At 40.2% G+C, this 27,434-nt stretch overlaps 1 protein-coding gene, 1 non-coding gene and 1 pseudogene across 2 annotated transcripts in view; all 3 read left to right on the top strand.

Moving 5' to 3' along the window:
- The window catches only part of HECTD4 (HECT domain E3 ubiquitin protein ligase 4), a 166,237-nt gene that overhangs the window by 66,823 nt on the left and 71,980 nt on the right, over positions 1 to 27,434 (top strand). The window contains exons 8-20 of the mRNA XM_068989575.1: positions 5,710 to 5,902; positions 9,345 to 9,503; positions 15,621 to 15,734; positions 16,428 to 16,568; positions 18,677 to 18,909; positions 19,281 to 19,426; positions 20,224 to 20,294; positions 20,912 to 21,017; positions 21,608 to 21,728; positions 22,384 to 22,512; positions 24,440 to 24,564; positions 26,080 to 26,233; positions 27,012 to 27,112. Coding sequence (XP_068845676.1) covers positions 5,710 to 5,902; positions 9,345 to 9,503; positions 15,621 to 15,734; positions 16,428 to 16,568; positions 18,677 to 18,909; positions 19,281 to 19,426; positions 20,224 to 20,294; positions 20,912 to 21,017; positions 21,608 to 21,728; positions 22,384 to 22,512; positions 24,440 to 24,564; positions 26,080 to 26,233; positions 27,012 to 27,112 — 1,793 coding nt within the window. The remainder of the gene's footprint in view (positions 1 to 5,709; positions 5,903 to 9,344; positions 9,504 to 15,620; positions 15,735 to 16,427; positions 16,569 to 18,676; positions 18,910 to 19,280; positions 19,427 to 20,223; positions 20,295 to 20,911; positions 21,018 to 21,607; positions 21,729 to 22,383; positions 22,513 to 24,439; positions 24,565 to 26,079; positions 26,234 to 27,011; positions 27,113 to 27,434) is intronic.
- LOC138094025 (large ribosomal subunit protein eL36 pseudogene) lies at positions 14,019 to 14,294 on the top strand (annotated as a pseudogene).
- On the top strand, positions 14,812 to 14,959 carry LOC138094177 (small nucleolar RNA SNORA79). The gene has a single exon (XR_011146213.1). It is a non-coding gene; the product is annotated as a small nucleolar RNA SNORA79 (small nucleolar RNA).

The raw sequence follows: 27,434 nt of genomic DNA on the forward strand, positions 1-27,434 counted from the left end.
ATTGGAGAAGGAAATGGCAACCCACTCCAGTGTTCTTGCCTGAAGAATCCCAGGGACAGTGGAGCCTGGTGGGCTGCCGTCTATGGGGTCACACAGAGTCGGACATGACTGAAGTGACTTAGCAGCAGCAGCAGCAACAGTGAAATATTCAGAAGTGGAATTTCATGATGTCTGGGACATGTTTAAAATGGAGTAAAAAAGAGATAGGTGGGTTAAACAAATTTGGCTATATCCGGATAATAGTTGAAATTGGATGATGACTATATGAAAGTTCATTATACTATTCCCAATTTTTACCTATGTTTGAAATTTTTCATCGTAAGATTAAAAAATTTTAAGCATCACCTGCCATTAATTTAGCAAATTCTAACATACTGACTTGGGAAGCTAAACAAAGATACCTACCTGGCTTTCTGCTTATGATACTATCACAGAAAGGAACACTGTGTAGCCATTAAAAAGCATGGGGCAGGTCTCTGGACAGAAGTAAATTAATTTCCAAGTTACATTGTTTAGTATAGAAAGCTTGGTTCAGTGCACTGTGTGTAATCAATCACTGCCTACTGTGTGATAAAAATTGTGGTGGGCAGGTATGGATTCTCTCTGGAATTGGCCTTCTCCTATGATACTAGCTTTCCTCTCTCAGTGGATCATTCACCACAGCATATAAATACAGGAGAGGATATTCAGTCTTGAAAAAGCAGAACCAGCTCCCCTGACCCTCATTCTCCTCCACTTCCCTATCTTTGGTTCCCCTTTACAGCAATATGCTTGAAATAATTTATTCTTACTGCTCTACTTTCTTCCCTTCTGTTCGCTCTTGAACCTGCTGCAGTCTCACCATGCCACCATAGCAGCTCTTCCCACGTTTCCCAGGGACTTCCACAATAGTAAATTCAAGGGCACTTCTCTTTTCTTTTTACTTGACCTTCTAGCAGTATTTAATATGATCTCACTCCCCCCCATTCTTGAAACTGTTTTCATTTGGACTTTGGGACACTCTTAGGGCTTCTCTCGTCACTGGTGTTTCCTATCTGCTGTCTTCCTAACCTCTCAACAGTCAAGGGTGCCAGGACCTATTTCTAGGACCCCTTCTGTCTACTCTGTCTGCTCTTACTCCCTCGTTGATCTCATCCTGTCTTATAGCTTTAAACACCTCTCTGTACAGATGATGCTCAATTTTGCTTCTCAGCCAAAACCTGTCCCTGAGGCTCTGCATGCATATTGATGTGGGTGGGTGTTTGTATATGCTCAGGATATGAGACTTTTCCAGTTGGAAGTCTGATAGTTCCCTCAAGCTAGATATGCCCTGTACCGAACTCCTGATTTTACCCCAGATCCGCTTCTGCCTCAGGCTCTCCCGTTTCACTTCATGACATCTGTGTCCTTTCAGTGCTGGCCAGAGACCTCTGTGTCCCTCTCTCTCCTCTTTTGCCTTCCCCGATTCCTTGCCCAGTCAGCATATATTGCCTGCTTTACCTTCAAAGTGTCTCCCAGCCCCCTTCACCTCTGTAAGAGTACTGTGTGATTTGGGGCTTCTGTCACTCCACTCCAGCCCCACCTGACCTCCTGGCTGACACGCGGGCACTAACGTGTTCTCCCTTCCGGGCCTTGTGCAGTGTCATCTGCAGATAAACAGACAGCTCGTTCTCTCTTTTTAGGTCTCTGCTCAAATATCATCTTATCAAAAAGACCTTTCTTAACATCCTTTTTAAATTATTTTATGTAAAACATAATCCTGTCCCTCTTTGTCCCTTTTGCTTTGGTGCAGAATTCAGCTGTGATGGTACCAACATGTTGATCAGCAGGAAATAGCTTATTCTTAATTTTAACCTTTTCCTTCAAGATTATAGAATAACCAAGGCATGAACTCTTTCTGCCTGATTTCATTACCTGTGCACTGGACACATCCTTGCTTGAGAATCTTCTATGGCTCTCTTTTACCTTTTCAGGGCACATGTTTTACATCTTCAGTTCTGTTTTGCTCTGAGACCTCTTCCTGTGCCCATGTGCTTTCTGTAAGCTGCTGTTCTTCAGATAGATTCAGTGACAGTTTTACTGCTGTTTTGTCTCTTTCTTAGGTCTGTTCTTAACTATATGGTCAGTATAATAAGGGATGCCCTAGGTGCCTCTCCCCCTTCAACTCCATCGGTTTATGATTTTCTTTAAATTATGATTCAGATAGCTGAGATGATCTTCATTCATTCAGTGTTAATCCAGTGCCTTGTCGGGGTAGCAGGGTAATAAGCCTTTGTTTTCAAGGCAGTTACATCAGAGTGTGGGGAGTTAGTAAGAAAGGAAACACAAGAAGAAAATAATTTCAGCTATGGCAAATGCTGGGGAGAAAATAAAAGAGGGTAATGCAATAGAGAGTGAGGGGGTAGAGATGGCGAGCCACTCCGGTTTGCCTGGCAGAGAGGGCCATTCTGAGGAAGGACATTTGAGCTGAAATGAGAGTGATGAGAAGCAGCCATCTATCCTGCCAGAGACGGCAACCAACCCTCCCCATTTGCCAGGACCTGAGACGTTTCTTAGGACATGGACCGTTGGTGCTAAAACCAGGACAGTCTCAGGCAAATCAGAACTAGTCCAGTCCAGAAAGAGGGATCACCAAGTATAGGCCTAGCATGCAGGCATTTTAGAGGAGGGACAGAAGGCAGTGCCCTGAAAGTGTGGGAAGAAGGGGAAACCAAAGCACGGAGGTCAGTGGATGTTGGATCCCATGGGCCTTACCAGCCATTTGAGTTTTGTTTTAAATTTATTGGGAAGCTGATGCAGGGCTTCAGACAAGGAAGGACATAATTTTATTTTCATCTGTAAATGAATCTTTGGCTAATGTAGTAAAACATACGGGGTCAAAGTGGGGAGCCCAAGGTGAGAGGCTGGATGGTCACTGGACTTGAGGTGGTAGCTTGGGCCAGGAAGGGAGCCAGAGGGAAGCTTCTTGTCATCACTAGCTGCGTGCTGCTTCTCACTCCTCCCAGGCGCGTCCCCTCCTTTCAAAATCACTAGTAGCTTTTTCGTCCCAAAGAGATACTTTGCTAAGTATAGAGGTTCCCAGATTTACTACTTGGGCACCAAAGCTGAGTCCTCTTTGCTTCTCATGGGTGCTTTATCAGGTTTTCTTTTCAATATTTTCAAAGTACTTAAACACAATAGCATGACTTTTTTTTTTCTTAATTTAGCCATTGTTTTTCTTATGGAGCCAGGTTGGGCAGTGCTTTTGAATGCCAAGTGATTGATTTTTTAGTCTGGATGCCTTTGAAGGGTCATATTTAGAGTTGTGCAACATAAATAGAGCTACACTTGGTAAACGTGAATCTAGCTGAAGGGTGGGGGTAACACAGTGTGGGAAGATGTGGATGTGTTCAGTTTTAGGCGACAGAGGCTATTCCAGCTGAAGTGCTGGGGAGTGGGAGGCAGTTAGAAAAGTTGTGCTCAATCCCAGTAGCAAGGATGGGTCTGTATATAGCAATGTAGGAGTTGCCATGGAGAGGTAGCATTGGATTTGGGTCAGGACATGTGTGCATGCTGTCTCTTCAGTCATGTCCGACTTTGTGACCCCATGGATGTAGCCCGCCAGGCTCCTCTGTCCATGGGATTTTCCAGGCAAGAATACTGGAGTGGGTTGCATTCCCTCCTCTTGAGTCAGGACACAGATCTGTTTATTCAGCAGAGCTTCAAGTATTTACTGTCTGCTTCATGAGTGCTGGAAATGAGACAGCAAACAAGGCAGGCAGGATCCTGGCTCTTGGGGAGCCAGCATTCAGCTAAGGTGGAGTGGAGGTAGAAGGTCAAATAATAAATAAATTAATGAGTAAGATCATTTCAGAGAATGGTAAGTGCTGTGCAGGTAACATGACTGGATGTTGTGCTCTGGCTTGTGGGGGTGAGTAGGAGAGGGTGGAGGGGATTCTTCTTTGGTAATCATAGAAAGCCTCTTTGAGGAGGTGACATTCTATGTAAGACCTAAATGATAGGAAAGAGCCAGGCACACACAGGAGGATCTAGGGACAGGGTGTTCCAGCAAAGGTTTTAGAACCAGAGGCGGGGTCTAATCCTAAGCAGGCTCCCGTTTAAGTAAGCGGAGATGGGAACCAGCAGATAAGAGGAGCACACAGAGGGCAGGAACTGTCATGGCTTTGCTCATTAAAGGAGTCCCTTACACATAGGTACGTGTTCATGTTGAAAAGAAACCAGGATTGTATTCTGCCGCTGAGACTGAGGCAGGACAACCCCAAGGTTTCTGGCAACCATGGCACAGGCTACACAGAAGACAAGGAAAAGCTTGATGATTTTGGTTTTAGATTCCTCTTGACCATCAAGAATGTTCAGTTGTTAGAGGGAACTGAGTTAAGTAGCTGTAAAGCGTTAAGAGGCAGAAGTGAGGAAATAGAAACAGCATTTGCAAACTCTGAGAAGCCTTTTTACTTCTCTTTTGTGAACGTCTCATAAAAGCCTCCCTCAGCAGGTCCATCCCCCTCCGGGAACCTTGCCTGGCTGTGCTCCTCAGTTTGCTTCCTCTAGCCTCTTCTCTGTTACCAACTTTTCACTTAGGACTCCTTCACTGCTTTTCATTTGCTTCTGGAAGCCTTTCCACTTCGCACTCCTGTTCTTTCTTATCTCTATTTCTACCTCTCTTCACTCATGGCACCAGTTTCTGAGACTCCAGCCAGACCCAGAAGCCTGGTCTGGGGCAGGCAGTGGGTGAAGAGGCTGCTTGAGGTATATCTAAGACATCTGACAGTGAATGGGAGTTGAGAAGAGGGATGGCATTGCAATGGGCCACCGGTGTTTTCTTTAAGATCTTGGAGACCTGTGAATATTTGAAACCAAAAAGAAGGAGATCAAAGAGGGAGACTGTGAGGGTGAAGGGGGCAGATGGGAGATAATTGAGGGGGCAGTTAGAAAGGAGGTGGAAATGCTTCTTCCTCTGAATTAAGAGAAAAAGATTAAATGAGGCTGAACACCAAGATTCTTGAGTGGGAAGAGAGACAAGTGGGAGCAGCTTATAGTAAGTGGTCTGGATCTTTTCAGTAATAATAAAAGCCAGGTGGTCTGCTTAAAGCCATACTGAAAATTTGGTGGAAGAATTTTGGAATCACCACCTCAGAGCTTTTGCTGGGTTATAATCAAACGATGAAGGAGAACTGCCAAGTACCAGCAAGGATCCAGTTGAAGCTGGCATATATTTTTAGCAGACAAAGTCTGCCTTTCTCCACTGCCAATCCCTGAGCAGCTGGGGCTAATGTTGACTGCTGTTATTACAGAGTTTGGATTTTAGCCACTAATTATATTTCAAGAAGATATAATCCTCATAGCTGTACTTAATAGTAAATCAAGACCTGATTGATTTGTTTTTCTCTCATCTTACTTGTACCTGTCAGAAGCTTGTAATTAGTGAGAGCTGCCTGTGGAATTCAGTATGAGGAATTTTCATCAACAACCTTTCGTAGGACCTATTAAACTTGGCTCATTGCTTTTAAGAATCTGGGCTATTAAAAATGAAAGCTCTCAAACATCTCATAGTTTCCCTTTTGTTCTCAGCTTCTGTAGAGCAATTAGGTTTTGAGGTGTACACCTACTCAGGTACAGTTTTGGGAAATGTTTTTGAGTAACCAGGTGACAATAATACACTTCTGAAGGAGAAGTTCACTCACTGAATGGAAACAGGTTCCATTTAAGAACTTCTTTTTCTTTAAATATTAGGTGGAAAATGGTGTATTCGTAGCCAACCCACTTCAGGAACGCACAATTCTAATGAGAAAAGAGGGTGAGTCTGCAAAAAGCATTAATGAGATGCTCCTGAGCAGACTGTCCCGTTACCGAGCCTCGCCGTCCGCAACACTGGCTGCCCTCACCGGCTCCACCATCTCCAACACCCTGAAAGAGGACCAAGCAGGTTGGCTGCCCTTCGCTTATCTCATGTTTACCTTGCTCAGCTTCATTCAGCTCCATATATGTTTTGAGAGTGTTGTCTTAGAGCAGCTTTAGGTTTGCAGCAAAATTAAAGGAAGGTACAGATTTTTTGTGTACCTCCCACCCCTACATGTGCGCAGCCCCCCTTATTATCAGCATCCCCCACCAGAGTGGTGCACTTGTCACAATCGATGAACCCACCGAGATACGTAATAATGACCCAGAGTCCACAGTTCACCTTAGGGTTCACTCTTGGTGTTGTACATTCCATGGGTTTGGACAAATGCATAATGACCTGTGTGCATCCTTTTTGTATCACATAGAGTAGTTGTACAGCCTTAAAAATCCTTTGCACTCTACCTATTCATCCCTCTCCACCCCCCAAACCCTGGCCACCACTGATCTTTTATTGTCTTCATAGTTTTGCCTTTTACAGAATATCATATAATCTGATTTACACAGAATATAGCCTTTTCATATGGGCTTCTTTCACTTAATAATGTATGCCTTTACAATTCCCCCATGCCTTTCCATGGCTTGATGGATTCAGCTTGTGGTTAGTGCATGCTGCCTGTGGAATTCAGGCAGTACTTGTTATTGAGCTCTTATAGACTTACAAAGCAGTTTGCTTTACATAGTTCACCTTTTTGTGTCCTTCCAGTCATTGTTCATTTTTTTTATTCCAAGCTAATACATACTGTTGGCTGCGAACATGAATTAGCAAGAATCTGTAAGAATTCAACACAGCTCTCTCCTTAATTGTAAATACTTTGTCCGTACTGTTAGAATAAATTATTTTCATGTTTAGTATATGCTTCATGAACGTAAAAAACTCACATTTAACATCATCTTCACTAAATATGGGCTTCCCTGATGGCTCGGATGGGTAAAGAATCTGCTTGCAGTGCAGGAGACCTGGGTTCATTCCCAGGTCAAGAAGATCCCCTGGAGAAGGGAATGGCTGCCCACTCCAGTTTTCTTGCCTGGAGAGTTCCATGGACAGAGGAGCCTGTCAGGCTATAGTCCATGGGGTTGCAAAGAGTCAGGCAGGACTGAGCGACTAACACTTCCACTTTCACTAAACATATTCTCGACCAAGCAAATAAAAGGCAAACCCTCTCCGACAGAGATTGATTTTTCTGGACTTTGGGATTTAGTGTTTGCACTGTAATATTTTTAAATAGATAACGTGTTTACAGAGTTTGAAAGTGAAAACAATATAAATGGTACATGCAGAAAAATCTTACTCCAGTATCCTGGTGTATTCTGTTGTTTGCCCCACCCTGCCCCCTATAGGTAGCTCTATTTATTAGTTTCTATTTATCCTGGCAGAGTTGTTGGTTTCTTTAATGCAAAGAGAAATTAAATTCATGTAGAAAGATACATTTATGTATTTTTTATTGTTCTTCTTTTTTCAGTAAAAGGTAGCCTTCTAAACACACTGTTCTGTATCTTTAAAGCAGGAATCCTTAACTAGGGTAAGAATTCAGTGTTTCATAAGCATCCTTTCCCAAAGTTTTAAATAACATAGTATGTGTATCATCATAATTTTCATCAGAGTTTCATGGTCACTTATGACCCCCCCGCCAAAAGTCAAGAACCATTAATCTTGGAGAGTTTTCATATTACATATCAACTACATGAATTTATAACAAATCATGACCTGTAGTAAAAGATAAGGCTAGAAAAAGATGCCATGTAGAGAAAAATGATCTGAATAAATACATGTTTAATGAATTTAATGCAAGTTTATGTTTTCATTCTTTTATATATTGAAATGTTAAGAAAAATATTTGTGATTAATTCTTTGTGAGACTATCAAATTTTAAATATTTATTAGCCCATATTAAAATTTAAGGATAATATTTTACTTCTACAGGTCTCTATTATATCAAATACAAGTTAGAAATTTATTAATAGTTATTATAACTTGGTTCTTTGGATAATTTGAGTTATAGGCAATACTTTGTAGAGAGCAGTCCTTATTACCTAAATAAATGTTTTCTCGATAAGCTAAAGGCTTGATCTGGGTTTGTCCCTTGGAATAAAATTGAATCCTACCTGCACAATAGAAATGCTATTTTCTTGTTACCTAAGAAAATATGAGTGATATCAAAAAGAGGACTCAGTAGGCGAGGTATATTTAGTTCCTCTGAAACTATTATTTGTATTCTAAATATGTGATCTCAATCACTGCACTTCTATGTACATTCTTGATGTATTCGTTTAAACACGCTGTTGTTACATAAAAATTCACCAGTAATAGGCTAAGTGAATTTTTGACAATTATTCAACATTCAGAAGGTCTAGGATTTTTTATTCTGTGGTAAACTAATACCTCTTACTATGTTAATAAGGGTATGTCTATTAAAAAAAATCTCAGTGAAAATGTTATGCTCACAAAGTTGCTAGCTTTTTAGGGTTTCTTACTTATGGAAATTTATGCTACTGGATTTATGTCCTAAATGAAGAATATATTTGCTGGAGGCTTGAAGTTTTAAAAAATGGAATTTAGAAACACAAGCATTCAAAGCAATGACAGATTAGATTTCACTTGTCTCACTTTTCTAATCTAAACCATCTAAAGATTATTTTATGTCTATGTAGGCAGTTATATTTTATACCCTGACAGCTTCCTAGGTAAAACACTCTGATTGACTTTCTGCTGCCATCATCAATCCTCACTAAACGAATACATAGAAAATCCTTCAGTTCACCCTACGTTTTCATATCTGCCAGTGAGTAAGGGAAATTAAAGTACATTTTATACCTTTTAGTTATAAACAATAATAATAATTATTTTTTAAAATTTTTATTTTTACTTTATAATTATTTTCTTAATGATAATTTATGTCACTGATCCTAAAAAAAAAAAAAAAGAAAGAAAAGGCATCATGGGTTATAAATCCTGCAGGCATAAAATTATTTTGTGGTCGATACTGTGAAAGCTTTTATTAACTGGTTATGGGTTGAAATTTCTGGCTGATTCCATGTTTAAAGCTGTTTATAATGAATGAAATATCACAAGCCTATTAATAATTTGTTCTGTATAAAATGAAAAGATTTCTACTGGAGCACAGTTTCCTAGGGGGAAATATAAACAATAGGATTCTTCTTTTATTTTGAGATTTAGTCCATGTGAGGATTCATTCCTTTGAAAGATTTTTTAGAGCCATAAGGGCGTATTGAGTACTGGGAACACCTTTGAGAAATGTTCAGATCATAGAACCAGGGGGCTTGGGGCCAGGCTATGGAGCTAGAAGATCATTATTTTTGCATTAGCGTATTATTTTTTGCTCTATTTTCTGAATCTTAGTATATCCTTGCTAGAATTTGGGGCCCCCTTGTCATACTCTAATTTGGTTTGGTAATCAAATTAATCTGTGTCAACTGCTGTTACTCACCATTTTCATTCTTTTTACCAGCAAATACTAGCTGTGGACTTCCTCTAAAAATGCTTCGGAAGACACCCATTTATACCTGTGGTACATATTTGGTGATGCTGGTCCCACCTCCAGGGGGATCAGGCAGCTCTGCCACCCGATCTCTTTTTGGTGGAACAAGTGGTTTGTCGTCTTTGAAAAGTAAGTGAACTTTATTTATGGCTCTTTTCCCAATTTGTCTCCAACTCTGAAATTTAAGGTTTTTCCTAATAGTGATTTTGCACTTACTCTCTTAAATGTTTGCAAAAGCTCTTTGATAGCAACAAAACACCCTATCAGTATCATCAGAGGCTAGGAGGAATGAAAAATAGAATTTTTGTAGATGATATAATAGTACACTTCTGAAAACTATTGTCCTGTAAAATTACTCAAAATAATAATGAGGTCAGAAAGATCTTAGGAAATAAAATAATCTGTCATCACTTTATTTATTTATGACACAGCAAGAACTCTACCCACCATAGAGCTATTAAAATAAGTCTATGAGAGAACAAACTTACGGTTCCTGGGGGAAAGGATGGGGGCAAGGGATAGTTAGGGAGTTTGGGATAGACATGTACACACTGCTATGTTTAACATGGATAACCAGCAAGGTCCTATTGTATAGCACAGGGAAGTCGGCTCTATGTTATGTAACAACCTAGACAGGAAGGAAGTTTGGGGGGGAAATGGATACATGTATATGTATGGCTCAGTCCCTTTGCTGTTCAGTTGAAACTGTCACAACATTGTTAATTGGCTGTACCCCAAATACAAAATAAAACATGTAAAAAACAAAGGTCTGTGAAATGCCTCCATTTTAGGACTCATATGTGTCTGAAATGTTAAGCAAAAAATGTATATAAAAGAGGGAGGTATACTATCATGATTAAAGTATAACTTACATACCATAACATTTACCCATTTAAAATATACAATTCAGTGGTTTTGTATATTTAGAGTTGTCCAACCATCACCACTATCTAATTATAAAACATTTCTATCACTCCAAAAAGAAACCCCATACCCATTAGCAGCCACTCCTTTCCCCACCCCCTCACCCAGCCTGTGGCCTCCCAGGGTGCTTTCTGACTATGGACTTTCTATATATGTGGAATTATGTAATATATGTGCTTTTCAGTTCAGTTCAGTCACTCAGTCTTGTCCAACTCTTTGCAACCCCATGGACTGCAACACACCAGGCCTCCCTGTCCATCACCAAATCCTGGAGCCTACCCAAACTCATAAACATTGAGTCGGTGATGCCATCCAACCATCTCATCCTCTGTCGTCCCCTTCTCCTCCTGCCCATAACCTTTCCCAGCATCAGAGTCTTTTCAAATGAGTCAGCTCTTCGCATCAGGTGGCCAAAGTATTGGAGTTTCAGCTTCAACATCAGTCCTTCCAATGAACACCCAGGACTGATCTCCTTTAGGATGGACTGGTTGGATCTCCTTGCATTCCAAGGGACTCTCAAGAGTCTTCTCCAATACCACAGTTCAAAAGCATCAATTCTTCTGCACTCAGCTTTCTCTATAGTCCAACTCTCACATCCATACATGACTACTGGAAAAACCATAGCCTTGACTAGACAGACCTTTGTTGGCAAAGTAGTGTCTCTGCTTTTTAATATGCTTTCTAGGTTGGTCATAACTTTCCTTCCAAGGAGTAAGCATCTTTTAATTTCATGGCTGCAATCACCATCCACAGTGATTTGGGAGCCCCCCAAAAATAAAGTCAGCCACTGTTTCCCCATCTATTTGCCATGAAGTGATGGGACCAGATGCCATGATCTTTGTTTTCTGAATGTTGAGTTTTAAGTCAACTTTTTCACTCTCCTCTTTCACTTTCATCAAGAGGCTCTTTAGTTCCTCTTCACTTTCTGCCATAACGGTGGTGTCATCTGCATATCTGAGGTTATTGATATTTCTCCCAGCAATCTTGATTCCAGCTTGTGTTTCTTCCAGCCCAGCGTTTTTCATGATGTACTCTGTATATAAGTTAAATAAGCAGGGTGACAATATACAGCCTTGATGTACTCCTTTTCCTAAGCAGGGTGACAATATACAGCCTTGATGTACTCCTTTTCCTATTTGGAACCAGTCTGTTGTTCCATGTCCAGTTCTAACTGTTGCTTCCTGACCTGTATACAGGTTTCTCAAGAGGCAGGTCATGTGGTCTGGTATTCCCATCTCTTTCAGAATTTTCCACAGTTTATTGTAATCCACATAGTCAAAGGCTTTGGCATAGTCAATAAAGAAGACACAGATGTTTTTCTGGAACTCTCTTGCTTTTCTGATGATCCAGCAGATGTTGGTAATTTGATCTCTGGTTCCTCTGCCTTTTCTAAAACTAGCTTGAACATCTGGAAGCTCACAGTTTATGTATTGCTGAAGCCTGACTTAGAGAATTTTGAGCATTACTTTATTAGCGTGTGAGATGAGTGCAATTGTGTGGTAGTTTGAGCATTCTTTGGCATTTCCTTTCTTTGGGATTGGAATGAAAACTGACCTTTTCCAGTCCTGTGGCCATTGCTGAGTTTTCCAAATTTGCTGGCATATTGAGTGCAGCACTTTCACAGCATCATCTTTCAGGATTTGAAAGAGCTCAACTGGAATTCCATCACCTCCACTAGCTTTGTTCGTAGTGATGCTTTCTAAGGCCCACTTGACTTCACATTCCAGGATGTCTGGCTCTAGGTGAGTGATCACACCATAGTGGTTATCTGGGTCATGAAGATCTTTTTTGTTCAGTTCGTCTGTATATTCTTGCCACCTCTTCTTAATATCTTCTGTTTCTTTCATGTCATACCATTTCTGTCCTTTATTGAGCCCATCTTTGCATGAAATGTTCCCTTGGTATCTCTAATATTCTTGAAAAGATCTCTAGTCTTTCCCACTCTGTTGTTTTCCTCTATTTCTTTGCACTGATCGCTGAGGGAGGCTTTCTTATCTCTTCTTGCTATTCTTTGGAACTCTGCATTCAAATGGGTATATCTTTCCTTTTCTCCTTTGCTTTTTGCTTCTCTTCTTTTCACAGCTATTTGTAAGGCCTCCTCAGACTTGGTGACTGGCTTTTTCTTTAACTGAAACATAATGTTCCCAAGTTTCATCCAAGCTGTAGCACAAATCATTGCTTCATTTCTTTCTTGGCCAAATCATATTTGATTGTATGGATATACTGCATTGACATTTGAGTTGTTTCTGCTTTTTGGCTCTTTTGAGTAATGCTACTATGAACATTCACGTACAAGTTTTTGTGTGGACATGTTGTCATTTCTCTTGGGTGTATGTGTAAGAGGAAAATTCTGGGTCCTGTGGTACCTCTATGTTTAATCTTTTCGAGGGACTGCTGAACTGGTTTCCCGTGGCTGTACCATTTTAGAGGCTCATTACCAATGGTTCCAGTTTTTCCACATTCTCTCTAACATTTGTTATTTTCCTTTTTTGTTGTTTTTGTTGTTTTACTAGCCATCCTAGTGGATATGAAGTAGTATCTCATTGTGGTTTTGATTTGCATTTCCCTAGCAATTAATGACAGAGAAGGCGATAGCACTCCACTCCAGTACTCTTGCCTGGAAAATCCCATGGATGGAGGAGCCTGGTAGGCTGCAGTCCATGGGGTCGCGAAGAGTCGGACATGACTGAGTGACTTCACTTTCACTTTTCACTTTCATTCATTGGAGAAGGAAATGGCAACCCACTCCAGTGTTCTTGCCTGGAGAATCCCAGGGACGGGGGAGCCTGGTGGGCTGCCGTCTCTGGGCTCGCACAGAGTCGGACACAACTGAGGCAACTTAGCAGCAGCAGCAGCAATTAATGATGTTGAACATCTTTTCTTGTGCTCATTGACTTTTTGTATATTCTTTGGAGAAACATCTATTCAAATTCTTTGTCCATTTTGAAATTGGGTTATTTGTCTTTTCATTGATCATTAATCATCTTAAACTTTTTTTTTTAGTTTCCTTGGCATGGTTTTTTTCCCCCACTCAATTGAAATTAGCCCCACTTGATTAAAACAGGTCTTCATGGTGCCATTTTTTCATGAGGTTATAGCTTACTCAATGATTCTATTTTAGACCAACAGATAAATGCTGAAATTCCTTTTGTGCCCTCTTCCACAGTGGTCACTGTGGAGGCTACTCAGTAAGTGGAAAAAGTGGTGTTTGCCTTGAGGAGCTCATAGTCTGGTTAGGAGAAATGATGTCTGTGTGTGAAACAACTGGAAAACGAAGCACGATGCTGTGTTCAGTGCCTGAACCATGGGGAGCAGATGTAATTGCTGCAGAATCAGAGAAAGACAGGGTCATTGTCGAGTGGGGTAGAAGGGAGAGACTTCATGAAGTTTTGAATTTGTCCTGAAAAATGGCTGTTATTCATGTAAGTGGCCACATGGGGAAAGGCATATGCATGGGAAACACAATCAAAAAGAGATTTGGAGAAGACTGTTTGTTGGTGTGCAGGACAGAACAATAGAAAATAGAAAAGAAACAAAGAGTGCCGTTTAGATCACAGCTCAAGTCAGTCGTGATAAGAATCTGGATTACTAGGGTGATGCAGCTAAAAACAAGAAATTTGAGAGGCACTGCTCGGATTTTCTGTTGAAAAGTGGGGAAGAAAATAACATCAGTAATAGAGCCAGCCCATCTGCCACAGCAGCCATTGAAGAGCAGTGACTATGGCTCTGGGCTACCCCCTAGCCAGGGGCCTCAGCAAGGGCCACCAGATGACCAAGAACAAGAACAGCCCCAGCAGACATGATGCGGAAGGTGTGCACCTTTGCCCCCGAGGAGCAGCATGCCATGGAGCGGCATGCCAAGTTCTCCCAAGAACAAGCGGGCCCTCAAGTTCATCAAGAAAAAAGGTGGGGACGTACATCCGTGCCGAGAGGGAGAGAGAGGAGCTGAGTAATGTCCCGGCCACCGTGAGGAAAGCAGCAGCCAAGAAGTACTGAGCCCCCTCCCCTCTGTCCCAATAAAACCTTCAGGAGAAAAATTAGCAGCTAGCATATGTGTGCTGGTGTAGATCCTTGACGTGTTTTTTAACTCACTTAATCTTCACGATAACTATATAAAGTAGATACTTTTATTATTTCCACTTTACACGTGGGGCAGCTGAGAGGTTCAGTAAATTTGCCAGGGTCACACAGAAGTGGTAGAGCTAGAATTCAAATTCAGAATCCTGAAGTGCATGCTTGTCATCACTGCACTCTCCTTTGTTAAGGGAAAAGGCCAAAATCTCTCCAAACTTTAGAGCCAGTACTGGGAAGGATAGCAACTGAGCTGTGTTTGAACACCCTCTGACCTTTATTGAGCACCAAATGTATGTAAAGTATTGCTTGTAAATGTTGCTACTTTGTGATGTTAATGATCATAACCCCTCTTGCAATTACCCTTTTGACAATCTATATTGAAAAAACCCGTATGTAAAAGTTGCTGTTTTAAAAACACTTTCAAAAATATACTTCACTTTGATGGCTGTTCCTCTTACTGCTTGGAGCTCTGAGTAGTGGGATTTTAGTCCATCATGTGTCTAAGCTGACTTGTCTTCACTCTGGGCACCATGGGGATGGGTTGGCTGTCCATTAGTGCCTTCTGAATTTTGTGGAGTCAAACAATTGGGGAAACAAAGAAAAAAATATGGTTCACTACATTGGAAGAGACTATGACAGTTTTTTTTTGTGTGTGTGATCTTAACATGTGTCTTTTGTCTCTTCACTGTTACACCAATAGACAACCAAAAAAAGATGTGATTTTGATGAAAATCTTTATCGGTTCAGTTCAGTCGCTCAGTCGTTCCCGACTCTTTGCGACCCCATGAATCGCAGCACGCCAGGCCTCCCTGTCCATCACCATCTCCCGGAGTTCGCTCACACTCACGTCCATCGAGTCAGTGATGCCATCCAGCCATCTCATCCTCTGTCATCCCCTTTTCCTCCTGCCCCCAATCCCTCCCAGCATCAGAGTCTTTTCCAATGAGTCAACTCTTCCCATGATGTGGCCAAAGTACTGGAGTTTCAGCTTTAGCATCATTCCTTCCAAAGAACACCCAGGGCTGATCTCCTTTAAGAATGAACTGGTTGGATCTCCTTGCAGTCCAAGGGACTCTCAAGAGTCTTCTCCAATACCACAGTTCAAAAGCATCAATTCTTCGGTGCTCAGCTTTCTTCATATTTTTGTCTTTATATTATATGTCATATTTATATATCTTTATATTAAGAGGCTGAAATTTAACTCACCATCATTCATCTCAAGGCTTACTAAACTGTTTGTTTCTGAAGTCCTCGCCTCTAGCTTGGTGTATAATATTTCGGATGGTCAATTCACAAGCCGTGCCGACCTCATAGATGCTGCTGGAAGCTCCTTGGGGCGTGGTGCTCTTGTACCAGGATTGGGTAAGAATTGAAAGCCCACATTTATTGTCCTTGGAAAATTCAAAATTCTAGCAATTTCTCTCAAAAAGTCTTGCTGGTTCTCTATGGTATTCTAGTTTCCTTGAAAGAATTTTTTTATGCTACTTTTTAGTTGTGAGGATTAATATAATAAATTGTCCTATGTGAAATTCCTCTGCATAAATTATGGTTGAAGATACTGTCCGTTATAGGTTATATGATGATCCTATAACAAATTTTTCTCAAGTTCATGCCGTAAAGAAACTTCTTTCCCCTAAGGGTTTGGTATACTTCTTATTGTTAGAAGATGAGCATTATGTAATATATTGGATATTCTGTTTGCATTGGCACCTAGGAAACTTGATTCTGAGTTTAGGGTTCAGTTACTAAGGCTTTTACTGTGTGTTAATGTTAACTAGTCCTATTGTACCTGGGTTTTAATGTAAGCCACTTGAATCCTTTTTGGAGTTGAAAAGGTCACATGTAAGTCAGTGACTAAAAACTTTCTATTCCTTGCGATTATTCCATTCTCACATATGAGTTAAGCCAAGTAGACTGAATCCTTTGAGCCCCAGTCTACTGCTTTGCCATCTCTGGGGAGCATCCTTGCCCTTCCACTCTTTAGCAGTGCTTATGAGAAGTATATATCCAGCAGATAATGACGTGATAGTTGTATAAAGGTTGCTGTTTTTGCAGGTGCCTGTTATGATACAGTGAACAACATGCTGTGGACATGCTCGAATGACTATATCGATCAGTGGTGTAATCCTGGGAATCAGGCCTTCCATTACGTCTGCCAGAGACTTGGAGTCAGCCATATCATCACTGAGCCCAAAGGTGGGTGCACTCATTGTCCTATAGGAAGAGATTCTCCTCCGGGAAATAAGAGACAGCACAGCAGCAGTATAAGTGGGAATGTACCCCAAGCAGCAAAGTGTGTCAGCAGCCTTCCCTCTTCAAATTTAGAATTTAGAATTCTTGTTATCTGGTTGGTTTATGATTAAATAAATAAATGTGTAAATAAATAGAGCTTTTGAGGTGGTCCACAGACTTTTTTTAAAAGGAAATTGTTACAACCCTTCTGAATTGTCAGAACTTTAGTACAGAAATTCAGTCTTTGTATTTGGCATGGGATTATATAAGCTGTTATGTTTTGCTTTAAAAACAACCTACTTATACACAGACTTAGAATTTGATAGAATATGCAGGAAATGACCTTTAGATTTCTTAATATTAAGAATTGTTAATTGTTAATATTAATTTAAAATCTCATGACTTCAGAGTCAACTACAGTGGTATGTATGGAGTAGTGAGTAGCTCAGCAAATCCTCTCTTGATAAAGCAGTGATGAACTGAATTATCACAAATAACTCTTTCTACAAAATTAAAATACCAACTAAAAAAGTATTTCTAGACTCTGGAAATTGACCAAAGGGATATAACAGATTGAGAAGCAGTATTCATTAAAACAAACAAACAAACAACCCACTGAACTTTGGCTCGGAACAGTAGAAGTCTGTGGTGTTCTTAGCTGGAGATACCCCTGTCCCCCACTTTAAGCTTGATCAGTGCCATAATTCTGGCAGGGTGGGACAGATCATGGGAGCCAACAGCTTTGCTGCCAGAAGGGGCTAACTGATTTGGAGTGGAGCATGGAAAAAATTCATGCTCAGCAGCAGTGTCAATAATAGTAGTGGTCTTGGTGGCAAACAGAGACAACCAGTGGCTTAACTAGCCTGAGGTTGTGGTCCTGGTTAGGGCAAGCAGCAAACCAGCAAACTAGCCAGAAATTTACTGGTGAGATTTGGGTAATGAGAAAGCTACAAAAAGACCTTCATAAGCTCCCCCAAACATCTGAAGAAGCCAGAGAAGGCCCAAGCTGTTCACATAGGCCTGGCTGAAAAGGAGCCTTCATACACATGCAGAAATTTGAGAGGGTCCAGCAGAAGGTGAAAACCATGGAAGACTTTAAAACTGCCTAAACTTTGTCCTTCCCTCATAAAACTTGGATCCATCCAGGGTGGAAGTTGTACTAGCTCAGGGTGTTTGAGCACAACCTGTGACTCAGACGAGGTTACTTCCTACCTACCACTAGGAAGATAGCTTTAAAAAGAAAAATGAGAATAATAAAAATAAACAAATGAAAGAAAAGAAATAGTAAAATAGAAAGAATTTTTTTAAAAGTGAGCAGAGAAACCAGTAGCTGAACACTGCAGGCAAAACTCAGATTTAGCAGATGAAGACTTTAAAGCAGCCTTTATAAATAAATTCAGAGAACTAAAGAAAACCATGTTTAAAAGACTAAAGGAAAGGATAATGATCATAATTATAAACAAATAGAGAATTTCAACAAAGAGTTTATTAAAAAAAAAAACTAGTTGGAAATTCTGGATTTGAAAAGTTCAGTGACTAAGAAAAAAAAATTACTAGAATGGTTCAATAGCAAATTCGAGATGGTCAGAAAAATAATCAGCAAAGTTGAATATAGGTGAATAGAGATTTTTCTAGAAGAGTTACCAGCATGGAATCTAAGCTGAAATGGCCTGAATTCACATCCCAACCCTACCATTAGTTTCTGTGTGACCTCAGGTGAGTTACTGACTCTGATTCTTGAGTCACTTCTCTACAAAACAGGGCTAAAATAATCACAGTTGATAGAAATATTATAAGGTAATGCATGTAAAGCATTCAGCCAATTGTCTAGCATATAGAAAGAGCTCAAGAAGTGGTAGCTATTTACGCTTTTTTTTAAAAATGGAAATTCCCAAGTGTTTTCACCCCAGCACTCTGTGGCAAGGAAGAGAGTTCTCCAGCAGTAGTGGCAGAGATTGGAGCCAAATCAGTCTCTTCCAGTGTGCGTGTACCTTTTGTAAGTGAGAGGTATGTTCTGTGGTGACCACCCACAGAGATGTCTTTCCTCACAGACTTTACTTTTCATCTTCTAGAAGAGGCTATAACCACGAATGAGGTTATAAACCAATTATTGCACCACGTTGGTGCGATGTGCATACATCAACTCAATCTTCTTGCTACCAACCCCAATCTTCCAATCACAAGTGTCTTGGGCAAACAGCATCCCATTGAAGCACACCATCTTAGCAGTATTTGTGACATTATGGAGAAGGCCATGGTTAATGGAGACACCTGTATTATACGCTGCATTCTTGTTGTCTTTCAGGTAAATATACTGTTTTGAGATAATTGAAATAGGGAAAAAGAAACACAGACTCTGGCTTCCGTCAGCTAATTTCTACCAGGAGAAAAATGTTATAACATTCCTGTTTTGCAACTTAACCATGTTCTAATCCTGTAATTAGAATAACCATCATACTCATTGCATTGCAGTTAATGGAATATTGCTATATGTAGCTCATTGCAATTAATATATGTAAAATATTTAATTATACCATTACACAGTAGAAGAGATTGTGTTTAAAAATACACCTGGGTATTTATTCATAAGAATAACCAGCATGTTCTTTCTTCATAGGGATAATTTTATTCCCAGTAGAATTAGCATTTTCAGATATACCCGTTCTGTTTCTGTAGGTGGTGTTTAAATTTTTCTTCAGCCCACAAACTGAAAGGAATCGAGACATCATTCGACGGTCAGGATTGCTTCTTTGGCAGTTGTTGATGGCACCCAAAGATCAAATTTGCCCTGAAATTCAGAAGGAGGTCTGCCTTGCCATCAGGTAATCAGCACATGATTTTCTTAGCGCTCTCTACCAAAGGCTTCTTCTGTGCTTCATTGTAATTGTCCCTCTAGGCTGTTAGCCTCCCATGTCTCCTCCCCCATCCCATAGTCAGGACCTCAGGGACTCAGACGTTCCTCATGTATGATGGATCTTAAAACAGCAAAAGAAAACAACAGTCCCTATAAGTAGATATTTTGGTGGTTTGCAAATAGATGTTCTTCTCATTTGGGTCAAAGTGTGGAAAGGTGGTTATGAAACAAGCTTTGGGGGACTTCCCTGGTGGTCCAGTGGCTAATACTTTGCACTCCCAGTGCAGGGGGCCCAGGTTTGATCCGTGGTTGGGGAACTAGATCCCACATGCTACAACTATGAGTTTACATGCTGCAACTGAGTCCCACGCAGCCAAATAAATAAAAAAGGAAACAGGCTTTGGCATCAGGCAGACCTGGATTCTAGTCTTTGCCCTGCCAGTTACTTCTCAAATGATTTTCTGCCACAATCTACATCTAGCTGGCTTCACTACAGTGATATTGTATAACTCAGTTCTCTTTAACTGGTTCAGCATCTAGCCTCAGATAAGTTTTCATTTTGGTAATTCATGAATATGAGCAGTGGGATCCTGTTTATCAAGAAGGTCATTGGGCTGAATCACAACAGTAAATTTAGGTTCAACTGCCTTTTTAGTGGTGAAACTGTACTCAGAATGGCATCTTTAATAAAAATTTTAAAACTTAGAGTTTGGATATTCTAGAACATGTGTTTTTACAAACTTTTCAACTTTTCTGTCATTTCAGCTCTGGTTTAAATATCTTGTACCCAGGTGAAACTGAAATCAATAACTTACTTAAGCTGGTCTTAACAGAAGGTGAGAATTATCCTTTAATTACCCTTGAAAAACCATCCTTTTTTTGTCCCTAAGGAAATGACTGAATTTTATTTTTTTCTTCATATCTATTAGTATTATTTTAAAAAGTGCACATATGCCAACACTTAAATGAGACTGAAAGCAGAAACCATATTCTATATATTGTCAAGCTTTGTAAACCTCTTTCTAGCCCCACTGTATAGCATAATGTACCTGGCTGTAGATGTGCAAAGAACGTTAAAGATAATGATTTCTTGGGATTTCTAACCCAGTTATTCCCCCACGCATTAAAACTCAACTTTTAAAGTTAGACTCAATGACAGCAACAAAACTCACCTTGTTAAGGACACTCTGCATTTATAAGCAACATTAGTTTAAAGAATTAGAAATCACACTTCATGAAATATCAAGATAGTAACTCCACTTTAATCAGGATTTGCTGGTTAAAGAAAGTCTGATTGGTTGTGATATAGTTTTTGCTGCTGTTTATCTTGGTACATATGCCTGGTGCCCCTCAATTGTCAACAGTCTTCTCATTTACAAACTTAAAAAAAAAATAGTATCAGTTTTCTAAGCATGGTTGTTAAGATAGTTTATGGAGCTTTGTTCTGTGCTAGGAGAGAGAAACAGTGGCCTCTCCCAGCTGCGGGATGTGATCCTCACTAATTTAGCTGAACAACTTCAAAACAACCGATTCGGCAGCGAGGAGGAGGATCATTACAGGTGATGTGATGTGATTCACTGCTAGCCTTTTCTTAGTGTTTTCCTCAGTAATTAATTTACACTTAAATGTGTTTGATCATCTTGAGTCTCCTGTAATATCTTTTGCTATAATTAGCATGTTAAGTCTAAACTGTGGATCAACTAAAAGATAAAAAAATCCCACAGTTGCCCTAATAAATGATAATAGCACATTTCAGTTTTATGAGTGAAATAGCTTGAGCCTGGCAAAAAGGGTACTTAGCGGAAGTAACAGGTGGAGCTTATTTAGGAAATTTTGGTTAAGGGCATCATCTAATTGCTGGTCTATGAGAGGCTGGGAGGTGTGGCTAGAGCTGGTGAGTAGAGGAAGGTGTGTTTCTGCTATTTATAAAATACTTGAACTAGGTCCTTGAGTACCATTGTGTTTCCATAAATTTAATTTAGACAGTATATCTAGTTGTTAGCATCATTACTAAGTAAGATGATTCACTTACAGAGCCAATGAATCTTTTGTATCTGCTATTTGTCATCTTGTACTGATTGTATGAGTTTTATCCTTCTATTAGTTAGCCATCGGTATCTTATTGTTACATTTTTCCTACATTTTAAAGACTAAATGATGAACTTTTACACTACATTCTGAAGATTGTTGTACGAGAATCCTGTATCTTAATCACCAAGTGCCAAACTGTCTCTAAAGATGATTTTCAAAAACTCCTTTCAACTGTGCCTGTAAGTAAAAATGTGTTTAATGAAAGCAAAATTATATCAAGTGTCCTTGTTTTCATTTTACCATTTTAAAGTATGTGTGTACACACATACTTATACACATGCTTTTCAAGGATAGACTTAATTGATGAAAGTCAATGAACAGCTGTGCTTGTTTTAGAAATGTAGAACCAGACAAATCCACTTACTTTCTCCAAAGACTTTATTCCTCCAGCTTAAATATCTTAATGCAATAAATTGTTAGACTGAATTTGGATGTTTTGATTTTGTATAAAATACTAGGGATTTTCCTTCTATTAATTTTTAATTTAGCATTGTTTTCTAAACCAGCAGTGGTTTACAGAGACTGATAAGAACCAAAAGATTCTTTTAAGGGTTTGGGTAGAGTCTTCTGTCACAGAGATGCATGCGAGGGGTAGACGGGGGAAGAGGAATTACTTATTAAGAGGCAGAAGTTCAAGTATCAGAGTGATTAGTGAGCAGTGTATAGCAGAGGGCAGAACGTTATGATAAATGTATTGAAATAAGTCACCTGAGAAGCTAACTTGGTCTGTTTTCTGTACTTTCTCTTTTGCTTCCCTTATCAAAATCTTTTAAAAACGTGAGCCCTTCTTTCAGTACAGTTTAGATCATTTAAATGCCCTTATTTGTATTAAAGGCCGCATCCTCCTGCCTGCGCTATCTGATGGCAGTTCAGAACCACCTTCTCAGTAACACTATTTTGATTAAGCCTGATGAGAATGATGACAGTGACAACTCCTTGCAGGGAGAGACATTGAAGGTACAGGTAAACACCAAGCTTTATTCTAACGATGCTTCCTACCCAATGTGTAAAAGCACAGCTTAACTGGCTAAATTTCTGTCTATGATGATGTCAGAGTTCACCGTGTGGCCTATATTTTTGTGTGAGGTAATATTAGGTCACTCATCTCATAGATTTTTATGTCATTGCACGGTGGTTACCATATTTGTGACACTCCCATAGTGTGTCATCCATGAGCTCCTGTCAGTCTTTTTGTGGCTTTATTTTCGTCTGTTTTTAAGAATTGGCACTTAACAAGTGATCTCATATGCACCTGAGAAGTTTAAATATATGTATGTATATGTAATAAATATAGACAAATGAATCTGGGAGCGTAACATTTTAAACAGTTTTGACATCTTGGCTGGTTTATAGTGTTCTCTTGATTCAGATAACTTTAAAAGGGTGATAATTTTCTCATACTCCTTATATTGAATAATTTCTGAACCTATAGTTCATTTCATTTTTGGTAATTATTTTTAAGTTAGCTTCTGTGTAAACTCAATAATTTGTTCCCACGTGACAATTTATAGCAATCCACAGATTTCTTTTTTTAATACCTGTGGTTGTTATAATCTTGACAGATGCTTGAGGCTATTGTTTGCATTGTTCTTCAGAATTTCATCTTCATGGGAGAATTAGAGAAATCCATAAGAACTTGATTTTTCTTTAAAATGTTGACAAAACGCACTGAAAAATTAACCAAGAAAGCTATAGCTAAAGATAAAAACCACTATAGTTTGCCCTTTTCTTACCCTTTACACACACACACACACATATAAAAGAGTTCACTGCTAGCTCATATTTATGGGTTTTATCTCATTATGTAATCAGTTTTTAAACAGGCAGAAATACATGAATTAATCATTTAAATTGATGACACTTAATATGAAAGTGCTCTAATTTCCTAATCAGTATAAAGGAGCCAAAGCCTCTCCCTTGTGAGGCTGCTGTGAGGAATAGAGCTGAGGCCTGTGCAGTGCCTAGATGCGCTGCAGCCCGCAAGTAGTCAGCCCATGAAGGCTGACAGGATGTCATGTAGTCAGTTCAGAATGCCTTTCTCTTAATGATCAAAATGTCTAAATAATACCCCCAAAAGACCCCAGACAATTCCAACAACAAAAAGCAGTGCTTTTATTTGAAAGGCTAAATGTTACAAATCTGAACTCCTGGAAGGAAATACTCCTGGTAAAAGCAGAATAGGCTGGCTTGTCTAGGAATTCTGGGGAAAAAAAGGATACACACTTCACCTGAAGGGTTAGAGTGGTTGTATTTTTTTTCCTAATAGGAAATAACTGTCAACTAAACATTTCTATGATCTTAACTAATGTTTCTTAACACGTTATTCAGTACTTGTACTCCCACGAACTCTCTAATAGTTATTCTTAATGTTTAATAGCCTATAACTGCCTGCTACTTTCATTGAATTTTTAAACTTGCCTGTTTTCAAGTGTAATGGTTTAAAACGTTAAGTAAAAAGGTCACTTGCACTGTTTCAGAATGTTGTGTTTTTGTCTCATTTTATTCACCGCCTCTCCATGCGCCTTTTGCTGTTGTGTTTTTCTCTTTAGCTATCCTCATCCTGCCCACGGCATTCTTCCACCTGGACAGTTTCTGGGCTGGTCACCGGGAGCTCTCCTGTGCTGGAGGGGACGGGAGAAACGCCTTTTCTCCCAGGGACTCGGTGTGCTCCCCGTGAAATACTGCGTATTTCTATCAGCACTCCAGACCTTAGCTTCCCAACTCAGATTGTTACTTGCCATCCTTAGCAGAACTTACTGCATTGGGCTTACTCTGGACACTTCACTATTTAATTTGGAAATGCATCACTAAATACATCATTTCGTGTTGTCATTGTGAGTGTATCTTCATCAGAGAGCTTAAAAATAATTGTATGATGTTTCCTACCTAGGAGTTAAAGGTCAGTATTTTGGCTCTTGCTACCCAAATCCTGACTGGATGTGATGAAGTGTTGGAAATGCTACAGCAGGTCACAACTACCCTCATAAATAGTGACATACCCGACCGGGAGCAGAGGTGAGGACTTGGGTCGTGAACTGTGGCCTGCTGCCCTTCAGGAAGAATTTGCTTATGAAAGCGAAATCTTTTAGAATAGAACTACCACATGCTCACTTAATTCTTAGGCATTTTTGTGAGACCAGGTTGGAATGGCAAGTGTTTCAAAGCCAAACACAGTTGAAATCTTTAATGGTGCTTTTAGGGAGGAGTGGGCTGGCAGCCATGATCTGAGGGCCACAAGGTGTGGACACTGTCCTCTCTGACACATGGGCCTTTCCTTTCATTGCCTCGCTCAGCGCTGTGTGCACTTAGTTTCCTCATGGTGAATACTTGAGAGAGGAGGCAGTGACTCAGTGACACAGATAAAGAACTGCTCTGCAAGAGACGACACTGACACAATATCCCAAGACTTCACTGCAATTTTACTTCTCCAGATACAAGGGTGATCTATTCAGAGGGTAAACCTCTCTTTCCCAGTACTAAAGCTCTTTCTCAGTCCTCCCCATTAAGATTTCTGCTATGGTTTCTTGTCAGAGATGAGTTACATCCTGTGTTTCTTGATTATTTCATTGTTGAGATGCTGATCTGAAACAGCACCCTGCAGTGTCTTTTTTCTCCAGTAATGCTGTCTGTCCCATGTCCCTGTTTCTTGCCCACTCCCAGAGGGCAGGTGGGCAGGCTAGAGCTGCCACCAATATGATCCAGAAAGGCATTGCACTGGGGCTTGTTGGGACATGTCAGGTTCACTGTGGGCGCGTGGAGGAGATCTGCCTGGGGAGGACGTACAGCCCGTACAGGCCGAGAGCCGGGGAGATGTGAGGGATGTCTCTGGTTCCAACCCCAGCATCCTAAGTAGTTTAGAGAATTTACATACCCCACATGTTTCTTTGGGTGAGTCACATACCTTCTTTCTTCGAGCAGAGGATGAGTTATTAAGAATAGGATTTTAGGTAATCATTTCACAATATACACATGTATCAAATCATTATATTGTACATCTTAAATTTATACAGTGATGTCAGTTATATGTCAATAAAACACAGGGGACTGGGGGAAGAGCATGATTTTAAAGACAAATTTAAAAATCTACTTGCCTCTGTCCCACATGGGAACCAGTTTCTTTAGGCAGCTGAGTCAGTGTTGTAGCCATTCCCTGTGTCCTTATCAGAGATTCAGTGCAACACTTCAACCTGCAGCCCCAGAGCCAAAGGAACTTGCAGGTGGTAACTAGAGTACCTGTTTGCATTTTAGAACCCATTTATAAAGTGCTTCGAAGGTGTTATGAAATGCACCATATAAACTTGGTAGGGCAAAAAAAAATCACAGTTCAAAGGTAAAATGTATTACTAGATTTCTGTTCTTTCCCTCTCCCTCGTGGGAGGTGGGAAATTTGTAGACTGAATTGCTGGAACAATAAATGCTTAGCTAGTACCAGGAGATGCAGTTTAAGAGAATGTGTCAAAGAATAATGATAGTGGCTTCTTCTCATGCCTGAGAATTGATGAAGCTGTATGTTTTCTTGAACTTTTGTAGGTTAAAAGGCTTGGAACAAGTTACTAAGGCTACTATGCTTGGTCACCTTCTCCCAGTGTTACTCACTTCCCTGATGCATCCAAATTTACAAACTTTGACCATGGCCGATGCCCTGATGCCTCAGCTAGTGCAGCTGGTACTCTATACCAGTCAGGTATGGTCCTAAGGTGTGCCAAAGTGAACTGCTCTTTGGGAGCAGAAAATGAAATAAAGGTGCAATGAAGCAAAACATTGTGTCTTAAAAATAAGTTGAACTAGTAAACAGTTCAACTAGGGAAAACAGTTTGTTTGACTAAATTACTTACTGCATTCATTTAACAAATATTAATTGCCAGTGAACTGTAAAAATGCTATCTATGGCGCGACTGAGATCCTTCCATTATATTTAGTCTCCTGAGCCCTTGCTGGATATTGGTAATGAATATAAATGATATGTTCCAGAGTTAAAATGATATTAAGTGGTCTAAGTAGCAAAGCATTTCTTAGTGAAAGAGAACAGACTGGGATTGTGAAAAGATGACTTAAGTGAGAATTCTAAGTTTGGCTCTAGTACCATCCAGATGGGCGTCTTTGATAGCTCAGTTGGTAAAGAATCCGCCTGCAATGCAGGAGACACCAGTTTGATTCCTGGGTCGGGAAGATCTGCTAGAGAAGGGATAGGCTACCCACTCCAGTATTCTTGGGCTTCCTTGGTGGCTCAGCTGGTAAAGAATCTGCCTGCAATGCAGGAGACCTGGGTTCAATCCCCGGGTTGGGAAGATCCCCTGGAGAAGGGAAAGGTTACCCACTCCAGTATTCTGGCTTGGAGAATTCCATGGACTGTATAGTCCATGGGGTCGCAAAGAGTCAGATACGACCGAGCAACTTTCACTTTCACCATCCAGATAACTGAACATGTAAGCACTTTAGGACACAATGCTTTTGTGTTTCAGACGGCTTTGCTGCTTAAAACCCAGTGTCCAGTGTTTGCTGAGGTGAGCTGTTCCCCATGTGGTGCATCAGACCAGAAGGGCAGGCTTTTGCCGGATGAGAGGTAAGGAGCACTGCTTCCTGCAGAACCTCGGCCATGGTTTCCTCTGGCGAAAGCCTACTACTCGCTTTGTAGTGCTCCCTTTCTGATTTTCTAACTGGGAAAAGACAGAGACTTCAGGGCCAAACCTTTACAGATCATTAAGAGAGTGGCTTTGGGGATTATAGGAACAGGTTAGAATAAATTTCCCTGCAGATCAAGAGATTAGTTCAAAACTGGAAAATTTTCATATACTAATGATGGAAATGTACAGCTTGACAGTTTCTTAAAAAGTAAAAATATATCTACCATGTGATCCAGCTATTCCACTTCTAGGTATGCACAC

This window comes from Capricornis sumatraensis, chromosome 17, assembly GCF_032405125.1.
Source record: "Capricornis sumatraensis isolate serow.1 chromosome 17, serow.2, whole genome shotgun sequence".
Lineage (NCBI taxonomy): Eukaryota > Metazoa > Chordata > Mammalia > Artiodactyla > Bovidae > Capricornis > Capricornis sumatraensis.